The sequence below is a fragment of the Rhamphochromis longiceps genome, linkage group LG22 (assembly GCF_057381845.1).
Source record: "Rhamphochromis longiceps isolate RC_006_pf linkage group LG22, R_longiceps_female_GT1.1, whole genome shotgun sequence".
Taxonomy (NCBI): domain Eukaryota; kingdom Metazoa; phylum Chordata; class Actinopteri; order Cichliformes; family Cichlidae; genus Rhamphochromis; species Rhamphochromis longiceps.
Genome location: NC_140577.1, coordinates 35,052,625 through 35,063,666, shown reverse-complemented (window position 1 = coordinate 35,063,666; position 11,042 = coordinate 35,052,625). Strand labels below are relative to the sequence as shown.

General features: G+C 42.2%; 1 protein-coding gene across 1 annotated transcript; it reads left to right on the top strand.

Annotated features, from left to right (window-relative positions):
- Positions 1-342: 342 nt before the first annotated feature.
- Positions 343-10,636, top strand: LOC146644405 (E3 SUMO-protein ligase ZBED1-like). Its single transcript, XM_085395430.1, has 4 exons — positions 343-515; positions 1,509-1,574; positions 9,225-10,479; positions 10,529-10,636. Exons 1-4 carry the CDS (start codon positions 343-345, stop codon positions 10,634-10,636), a joined length of 1,602 nt encoding a protein of 533 aa, XP_085251556.1.
- The last annotated feature ends 406 nt before the right edge of the window (positions 10,637-11,042 follow it).

Here is an 11,042-nt window from a genome sequence, read left to right as displayed (position 1 = left end):
GTTGTAGTTTTGCTACGACTAGAGTTGGATGTCTCAAGACCACTTTTACGTGGTCTTGGTCTAGTCTTGGTCTCGACGTACTTTTGTCTCGGTCTTGTCTTGGTCTCGACGTACTTTGGTCTCGGTCTTGTCTTGGTCTCGACGTACTTTGGTCTCGGTCTTGTCTTGGTCTCGCTGTCTTGCTGTCTCAGGTCAGCATAGTGGTCGGGAGATTTGGAGTCAACAGTATCCATCACACACAGCGTAACGTTCGATAATGTATCATGCGCAAAAGCTTTAGCTCTTCAAACACAACTAAATGCAACCCGTTAGATTGAGCAGTATGCCCGGTCAGTTACAGAAATGTCAGCGACTTCGTCTGTCATAAAGGTTGCGTTCATAGAACACAAAGAGTTTTTGGTAAATGCAAAAAAGAAGCATTCGGCAAAGTGCAGGTTTTGTAAAGTCTCCTTGACCGAGACAGCCGGGACTACCTCAACCTTCACCAGGCACCTGGAGCGCAAACACCCTCAAAGGTAAGCTAGCCGGTAGCCATCTATCCATCTTCAAACTCTTCTAACTACCTTTCCAACCTCAGATGACCAGGTCATGTTTATGTAATATTGTTATTTATAATGTGTTCTTCAAACATTATAAATTATGTAGGGACAGTTTTTTTGCAACCGTCCCTGCAGACTTAACTTTAACTTAACGTTACATTACATGCTATGTACAGGTAGCTAGCGCTAGCAGTGGCTATCAGCTACTTAAACAATTTTCATTAACTTTAGGTATTTTGGTGAATTCATTGAGCAGAAATATATTGAAACCATTTCAGTGAGCACTTTAAGGGCTGGTATGGTGTGGTTTGTTGTGGACTTTAATGGGCATATTTATGTGGTTGCTGACTCGTAAGGACGGGCGTTTCAAGAGTGTCCCTATAACATTGCTCGGCTAACAGCGGCGTTCTTGACAGTGAAGACCAGATCAGAGCGGTCTATGGCTCTGGTTCAGATAGCACGGATCGCAAAACGGAGTCCTAAGGTTCTTAAATCGAACTTAAGGACTTTTGACTATGACTTTCTTAGGTGTTTTCTACTATGTTGCCCTACTAAACCAGTCCAGTGTGTAGGGGCTATTTTAGCATTATTAGACACAGTTATTTTGTATTGGTGTAACTTCAGACTTTATTGAGTAGTTCATTTCTTGTCAATACAGCTGTGTCTGATAGCTGACTGGCAGGAGGAGGCTTAATGCAACCTGCAAAGTTAATGCACAGACATTTTGTTTTTTGTAGATTCCATTCAAGTGTTTTTCTGTTCTTCTTATTTAAGGTCTTGCAACCCTGAACACTCCAGTATTTTCATTATTACTAGTTGTGCCTAATGATCTATATGTGTCACACTGGATTAGATTAGGTTATTTTGTATGCAAAGGTCTGCCCTCATTGATAGGTTTAAAATTACTGTGCTTGTAAGATACAGTAGTTTTTGTGGTTGAATAGAAACCGATGTTTCCCTGTTTTGTAGGTACTTGGAGTACAAGGCAGGATCTGCAACATCAGTGATAGCGGTTGAAGGAAATTTCCATCCCGGGTTTCCTCCGTGGCGTGAGCGATAAGCAGAGTTTTGTCCTTTCCTTATAAGACTCCTAATTATTCAAAGTAACACTCAGGTATGCCGTTCAGCGGGTTAGTTACAGCGCCGGGAGTAGCTTGGGAGAACAAGGAAACACAGACTGCTTCAGGTTGCTTTCCCATAATCAACTCAAAGGTTTATTTAGTACACAACAGCTTATATAGAGGAAAAAAGGTTCGTGTGTCAGCAGGTTCTCAGTTCAAACCGGTACAGACCAAATAAGGAAACGTCTTCCTGCCTTGTGAGCAAAGAAGGATCCTTTGTGTAGTTTATCTCTTCAGTTACAATTTATGATCATCCCAGCAAAATACACTCCTAGACATAGAATACAGAGTTCTTTCATTAGTGAATTCTGAAACAAACCACCTGGCTTTTTAACAAGCTCTTTTCTAAAAGATAAGGAAGGGAGGATGGGAGTAAGGAAGTGGTCTCGTCTCTGTGGTATTTTCGACCTTGGGGTACCAGCCTGTGATTCTTACACATCAATTCTTGGGTCAGAGAGAAAGAGAAAAACAACTAGTAAATGGGCCTTATTGAGTAACAGTTTTCCTGTATAATATCACTATAAAACAATATCCTGTAAATGCTACCATGGTATCAAAATATCACAACAGTTCCCTCCTTTTATCATGAAATGATAACATAGTATAAAGACAGAATGTAATAACATAATCTAAAGACAAATCATAAACATAAAACAAATCATGAATGTAACTGGTCCTTCGAGCAAGCTTAATATCAAAAATTCTGAGAGCGTATACATGGTATCACACAACAGACAATAATCATTGAAAACACGCTGCAACGGTTACAAAGGCTACAATTAGTTCCTTCCATTTTCCAAACGTGTCCTGTAGCCACTTGTCTAGCCACTGACCGTGGCCTGTATTGGCAATTGGTTCTATCTGCAATGCTTCAAGTCTATTCATAGCTTGTGTGAATGAACCGTTAGGGGCGGTATTATTGGGAATGAAAGTACAGCATACATCAACGGTTACTAGACCACAGGTACCGGTCCAATTAACAGGTAAGGCTAATCTAAGGGTATTATTGCACATCCAATAAGCATGTGGGATTGGTCTGGTCAGGCGCGTGACCATGTGTGATTTAACTAACTCCCCCCAGTCAGTGTCATTTAATACACCCTCTGGGGGAACAATGATCGATTCTCCGCTCGAACTTGAACTGTGTGTGTGTTCCTCCAGATATGATACAACTTCAGCCACAGAGACAGCTAGCCATGTCTCATTACAGCGTGCACCTGGGGAGTCAGAGAAGAATGTATAGTTATCCTTTGTATAATCTATGTGGGTGTCTGGGCCAGTTAACTTTAGTCTGCGCAGACATATCATACTAGTGTTAAAATGGAGAGGGATCTGTCCTAGGGGTAGTGAGGGTTTTAACCTATTCTTGGGGCGTTTCATTGGGGCGCAGGTCCCTGCGGTGTCATTAGATAACTTCAATAATTCGCCTAATGGAGTCTCAGGGTTAGTTCGTGTGTGTGTGTGTCTAAGTAAGCAGTCGAGAGGGCTCAGAGTCAACTGTAAAGTGTCTTTAAGGAGAGCATTATCTCCGCCGATTTTCTCTAGTCCCTCAGTGAGGGGGAAACCGGATATGGGGTATCCTACTATAACCTGTTCTGGATTACCTTTTGAACAGACATAACAGTTACTGTTTCCTAAGTCACGAGCGGCTATTCTGGCATTTTCATACCAGGCGTTAGCTCCTGCTCTAGGGGGTGCATAAAATGGTTTATTAGTGGCGTCTATGTTGTCATTTACTGATTTTAGGGAACGTGAGGAGTGCATTAAGTAGGTGTCTTGCAAAATAGAGCATGAGGTATTGTCAGCAAAATACGACCTGCAGAAATGTGAACATGGTTGCAGTTTACAATACAAAATAGCAAAGAAAAATCCTAAAGTTAATGCGATAGATATGATAAATAACCTAAATATATAAGAACATATATAGGAAAAACAGTTCTTCAGTCGTCTCCTGGCCTGGTCCCAGGTTCGAGAGACATTGAATAAGCGTCGTATGATGACAATGGGCATTTCATTTTCTCCATTATCAGGATGGAATGAGTCTAGCTTTATCAGATTAGACATCATGTGGTACTCTCGGCTTTCTGTTCCTGCTGGATGTTGAGTACCTTGTTCTTGTTCACGTGAAGGATCAAAGAGCTCTGAGCCTTGGCTCTTTCAGGCGTTGTGTGTTAATCAGTAATTGCGTGTGTGTATGTACATTGGATCCTGGCGCTGGCTCGCCGGAGATGTCGTCTGCTTGATCCGATGCCTGAGATGGTCCGATTGGGCTGGTCTTAACCCTGCTGGCATGAATCCACTGAGGTTGTCCGTCTGTGAGGATGCTGGTTCTTCGTCACTGCCAGTACAGCCTGGGGGCTGGAAAATGCGCGGCCTCCCAGAGTGTCCTTGGTTTTAGCGGCTTCACCAACACCGCATCTCCTGGTCTCCACTGGTGGAACTGTGGAGGGGAGAGGCTGAGAGAGACAAACTTTCTGATAGTTATTATTCAGTGTTTCTACCAGATTGTGAACATAGTCGGACAATGCAATATACATCACCTTCTAATAGCGGTGCCCCTCTGGAAGCTGACCATGGTGTTGGAAACGGTCTTATTTCAAATGGAGATAATTTGGTTACTGCAGATGGAGTCATTCTAATCTCACAGAGGACTTGAGGAAGTAATTTGATCCAGGTCATTAAAGTTTTAGCACACTTTTGAATTACTTCTGATGTGAATGAAGGTCCTCTATCACTGTTAATTTGGTGAGGTATTCCGAATCTGGGTATTATTTCATTGCTCAACTTTTGATAGACTACTTCTGCAGTTTCTTTTGAGGTTGGATAAGCTTCTACTCATTTACTAAATTGATCCTGGTAGTACTTGATGCTTCCTTGTACTGGCATGTGTGTAAAATCAATTTGTAATGTATGAAATGGAAAATCTGGTTGTGGTAAATGCTGATGTTCTGCTTTTGGTTTTCCTACATTAGTTCGTGCCCATGTTAAACAAGTTGCTAATATGCTTTTTACTGCATGCAATGTTTTCTCAATTACAAATCTTGATTTTACAAATAAATCTTGATTTTACAAATCTTGATTTTACAAATCCTGATTTTATTGCCCCTATTACCCCTCTTTGTCCGACATGAAAATGTCGGACAAGGACTGGCAGTAGGGAAGATGGGAGGGCAATGAAACCCTCAAGATTTTTATATAGGCCATCCTTGTCATCTAAGGTACAGTCATTATTCTATGCAGAGGCTTGCTCTTGTATGAATTTTAAATCAACATTTGTGTCTAAATAGTCTGGGAGTTTAACAAGTGGCAGCTGTACGGGCACAGATAATACTTCCTGTGGAGGTGCTGCAGCTGTGATGCAGCTGCAGCCTTGGCTGTCACGTCTGCTAGGGCATTACCTGTTGCTTCGTCTGTGTCAGCTGTACTGTGTCCTTTCGTTTTCACAACTGCAACAGCCGATGGTAGCTGTATAGCCTGCAAAAGTCTTTGAATAAGATCAGAATTAGCAATCGGTTTTCCATCAGCAGATCTAGATCCTCTTTGTCTCCACAATGTGCCAAAGTCATGTACAACGCCAAACGCATAGCGGCTGTCTGTGTAAATTGTCACACGCCTATCCACATGTAACTCACAGGCACGTATTAAAGCCATGAGTTCTGCTTTTTGTGCTGAGTGAAATGGTAATGAGTGAGCCTCTAGTATGATGTCAGGCAATGTCACCACTGAATAGCCACAAAGAAATGAGTTGTCATTCGGCCTTGAACAGGACCCGTCCACATAAACCGTGGCTGAGTCTGGGATAGGTGTTTGCTCTAAATCTGGACGTGGTGCTGTGGATTCCTGTATACGTGTCATGCAGTCATGATCGTCAAGCCTGTCTGAGCCATCCTGTCGGTCAGAAGAACACAGCATAGGATCAATAAATGTGCTGGCGAATTGGGTGTGCTGCTCGCTTTTATAGTGAGATTTGCATATGTTGTGTAGTTATGTTTGCTAGAATGGTCGTGACCTGGTGATTGGTGTGTAGAATAGTGTCATGTGAGAGTGTGAGCTTCTCGCAGTCCCTTATCATGATAGAGCAAGCTGCTACTGCCCTCAGGCAGGCCGGCATTCCTGAACAACCACGGACAGCACCTTGAATAGAAGGCTACTGGACGGTAGCCACTGCCATGCTCTTGGGCCAGTACATCTGTGCAGGTTGACAACAGTCACGCAGAATGTGGTCATGAAAAGAACAGTCTGGTATCCATTGTCTGCAATAGTTCACCATGCCTAAGAAGGACAGCATTTCCTTCTGTGAGGGACGGAGGTCACAGCTTTGACCCTGTCTGCAGTCATGGAACGTTTTCCGTGAGACAGTGTGAATCCCAAATATTGAACAGAAGTCTGACAGTACTGCATTTTCTTTGCCGATGCTTTGTGGCCAGTCTGTTGGAGGTGCTGGAGAAGCATGTGTGTAGCAGTTTGACATAGTTCCTCACTGGAGCACAGAGGAGGAGGTCATCCACGTGTGGATCAGGGTGCAGTCCTGGAGGAGTGAAGCTGTCCAGGGTAGCACGGACCACCATTGAGAAAGCAGCAGAGCTGTCTACCATGCCTTGGGGCAAACGGGTCCAAGTGTACTGCTTATTTCTATGTGTGAATGCAAATAACGGCTGTGTGTCTTCATGCACAGGCACTGAGAAAAAGGCAGAGCATAAATCCACCACAGTAAAATGTGGATGGAAATGTATGTCAATATCCTGCGAACGTCTGGAACGAGCGGTGGCAGAGGCATAATGACTGCATTAATTTGCCTTAAGTCTTGTGTGAAACGCCATACGCCAGGTTTGTTAGGCTTTGGCACAGAATTGACAGGAGTGTGGGCTTTATTACTCCTGTAGTCAATAAATCTCCTATGATGACATCTAGAGCTGAGGCTTTTTCGGCAGAAATGGGACATTGCCTGACATATACTGGCTTGTTGCATTTCATGAGCTGTGCGTGATGAGGTGTAAAGTCAATATAAGGTAGGTTAGATCTATGTGTCGACATATGTCGTAACCTATGTCTGAGTTATGTGACAAAATCACTGTTTGACCTTCACTTGTGTGAGCAGTTATCATGTTGTTGAACAGTGTGAGAGAAACAAAAGTGTGGCTTGTTATATTTGTACACGTTTTTTTTTTTTTTTGGCACAGTGTGTGACGTGGAATACCAGAAAAAAGGATGTTGAGTTCATTCTCTGCTGAGGCGTCCAGCTGACACAGAGGCTGTTCCTTCTCCATCAGGTCGGTACATAGGGCAGAGAAAACATAAGCTGTTATCAGTGTCAGCAAACATTTCACCCTTTGTGTTAAATGAAATACACAAATTCATCAATTTTGTCTCTGGACATTGTTAGCAGGAATTTCTTTAGATTCTTAAAGAAATCGGTGATTGTGTCATTATTTACCCACAAAAACTCTGCAGTTGTGGATGCTTTATCATGCTTTGCATCTAATTCACCTATCTCTCTTATGAGTTGTGACTCGGTTACTCCAGGAATGCATTGACACAATATGTACCTGTAATCCGGACCACCCAAATGGTGATATCTGGTACTTCTCTGTAGTGCAGAGACAAAGGCTGTAGGATTTTTAAGAGGATCGGGAAGCTCTTTAATAGTTGCCACTAATTCTGAGATTTTAGGGGGCTGAATACAACACTGATCTCCTATTATCATAAAGGGGTAAGTGTCATTGACGTCACTAGATTTTGGTTCTGTTTGTTTACTACCGCGAGTGTTGGCGTGAGGACCTTTGTCATTCCGGCTTTGTTTTTCCTTTTTTCCTTTTAGATAAGTCTTTATTAAAGTTCGGGTAACAGGTATTTCTTTAGCTACCTCTAAACCTCTAGCTACGATATCGTGGCGTTTCATGTGGGTGTCTATCGTGGACACTGCCTGATGCAAAAGTTTTTCTTCATAGTCGTCTAAATTGTTTTTCATAAGTTCCTCACATTCTTCTTTCAAAAGTTTTTCTCTTTTTTTATGTTCTGCTAATTCTTCCTTGCGGCGTATATATTGTTTTTCCTGATCTTGTTCAATTAGGTGTCTAAGATCCGTTGCATGTGATTCAGATTTTTCGTCGCTTTCTTTTGAGCTGGTTGGATCAGAATGCTGACATTGTTTACGTGCAGCTGCTACAGCGACTATTAATTCGGTCTCATCGTAAGCGTGTGGGGCTGTAGGCTGAACGGCTGAACATGCAAGACTAGCTTTTCCTGCGGTAGGTTTATGTTCTTTGCTAGAGCCTGCACTAGTTTTATTTGATGTTAAAGCATCTACACCTGGTTCCGGTCCCTTTTTCCATAGTGGTAACATTTGATGTATCACGTCGCGGCATTCTATCATATATTTTCTACAGGACTTTTTAAGCAGACTACTTTTCTTATCGCAAATGGTATTCAACATTTCTACTGACCTGGTTTCTGGCGATAATCGTTCGGGATAGGGCTCCGAAAAGAGATTAGAATGCATTGTACTTACAGTTCTTAAGTTGTAAACAAAGTCAGTCATGTAAGTACTTCCGCATGTTCTGGTTACGTAATCATGGAAGTCTTCACCGATTCGCGGACGTGAGTTGCACGTGACCGGAAGTGGGAGGCGTACTGAGCCGTTATTTGAAACTTTATATTTTATTTTTTTTTGTTTTTACAGTTGATTTTGATTTTTTCTCGGACCTGTCTGTGGTCTTTGAATTATTCTGACCCATGTTCAGTGATTTCCAGAGGGGTTTACACGCTTTGAAGGATTTATGTTAGTATTTTGCTGTGGCACAGCTGAGGTTACTTTAAATTTATTGCTAGCAATTTTTGTTTGGGTGAGCAACTTCTCACTTAACGAGCAGCTTCTCGCAATACAACAGGCAACTTCCTGTGTCTTTCTGCTTTTAATTTACTTTATTCGGGGACTAAGGAAGTCGTCAGTGTATCTCTCTGGATCACTAAGTGAAACTTCGTCAGCATATCCCGTTTCTTTTATAGGTTGATCACTGAGAGAGGTATAATACGGTCTTATATAAATATAAAAGACGCATATTTACCTTCGTCAGGATCCCACTTCTGACACCAAATTTGAAGGAAATTTCCATCCCGGGTTTCCTCCGTGGCGTGAGCGATAAGCAGAGTTTTGTCCTTTCCTTATAAGACTCCTAATTATTCAAAGTAACACTCAGGTATGCCGTTCAGCGGGTTAGTTACAGCGCCGGGAGTAGCTTGGGAGAACAAGGAAACACAGACTGCTTCAGGTTGCTTTCCCATAATCAACTCAAAGGTTTATTTAGTACACAACAGCTTATATAGAGGAAAAAAGGTTCGTGTGTCAGCAGGTTCTCAGTTCAAACCGGTACAGACCAAATAAGGAAACGTCTTCCTGCCTTGTGAGCAAAGAAGGATCCTTTGTGTAGTTTATCTCTTCAGTTACAATTTATGATCATCCCAGCAAAATACACTCCTAGACATAGAATACAGAGTTCTTTCATTAGTGAATTCTGAAACAAACCACCTGGCTTTTTAACAAGCTCTTTTCTAAAAGATAAGGAAGGGAGGATGGGAGTAAGGAAGTGGACCTTATAGTTGGATGCTCTCTCCCCCTGTCTATCGTTGAGAATCCACATTTTAGACACTTCCTGAATGTCTTGGATAGCAAATACACTCCTGTGTCTAGAACCACTTTGACAGAGAAGCTGATACCTCACCTTGTCACTAAATTGAAGGGTGACATAATCAAAGCCCTGGAAGTCCAGCCAAATGTAGCAATAACAACAGACCTCTGGTCTGACCGGAGGCTTCGTACTTTCCTGGGAGTTACTGCTCATGCTGCCTGCAAGAACAAGGACTCTTACAGTTTACAATCATTTTTGCCTGACTGTAGGCGTTTCACAGGGAAGCACTGCGGCGAACGAATCGCCTCAGCATTTGACAGAATAGTTGAGGAGTATGGCATTGGCCATAAAATAAGCTACATTCTGACGGATAATGCATCCAATATGAAGCGGGCCTTTAAAGTCAGGATGCCAGAAGTAGAGCACCCTGAAGGTGACAGCAGTGATGACCTCGATGATGAAACAATGTGGGAGGATGCAGAAGGTTCTGATCCATGGTCAACGGGTGAACGTCTTTCTTGCTTCGCCCACTCGCTGCAACTTGTAATCAGTGATGGGATGAAAGAGGTAAAGGCAATAGCTAGAGCCATTGCCAAAGCCAGCAAGTTTACAAACCTGCTGCACAGCAGTAGTAACCACAAAGACTTGTTTGAGGCACACTTTGGCTCCAATAAGTCCATCCCAGCAGGAAACAACACCCGCTGGAATAGCACCTACAGACAGTTAAAAGCTCTGATCACACTTGACCACGGGGCCATCACTGAAATGTGCAGCAATACAGAGAATTTAGTGTTTTCAACCCGAGAGTGGGCTCAGCTGAAAGACCTTTGTGCTTTGCTTGAGCCTTTTTCTGATGCAACAGACCTTACAGAAGGTGATCATCAGGTGACTATTAGCATGGTGGTCCCCACTGTTCTGGACTTGAAGAATCATCTTATAAAGATGGAAGTACAAATGCCCCAGGCCGTAACTATAGTCAGGGCACTGAAAAGATCCTTAGAGAAACGGTTCTCTGGAATTTTCAGGCAGATTTGCATGGACGAAAAGGATCCAGAAGAGCCGTTTAGCCATCGGATCTACTTCCTTGCCACCATGCTCGACCCCCAGTTTGGACTGACCTGGGTAGATTTAGATGTCCAAAATGGTGAAACCGGACCAGCGCTGAAGAGGTTCAGAGATGACCTTAAAAAGTCATTAATAGGTGACTATATAATAATAATAATTTATTGTTATTGTTGTTGAGAGGGTTTTTAGTAGAGGAGGCATTCAAATGAGACCCCACCGCGCACGGCTAGGCTATAAGATGTTGCAATCTTTAGTTTTCTTGAAGTGCAATCAATCACTGTTTTAAAATGTGAACTGTTTTCTCTCACTCCTCTCTGAAAATATGCTGTTTGTTCATTATATATTTGTTCATAAGATATTTGTTATTTGTTCATAATGTCTGTGTTCTATTGTTCCTGCCCTACTGAACAACAGGCTTGATTTCATTGGCAGTGTGTTGTAATCTCATGCCACTGAAGACATCAAGATGCCAGAATCTTTTAAGCACTTGTTCTTATTCTTATTAATGCACAATTTGTATTGGTATGCAATATTTGTAGTTTGCATCTGATTCTTGTGAGGTGTGCACATGTCTTTATATTGTTTGATTACAGAATTTTACTTAAAATGGTGTTGTTTGACTAAATAAATGTGACCATTGACTTTTAAATAACATCTGCATATCACTTTGTGTTTACAGGCCTTATCCATTT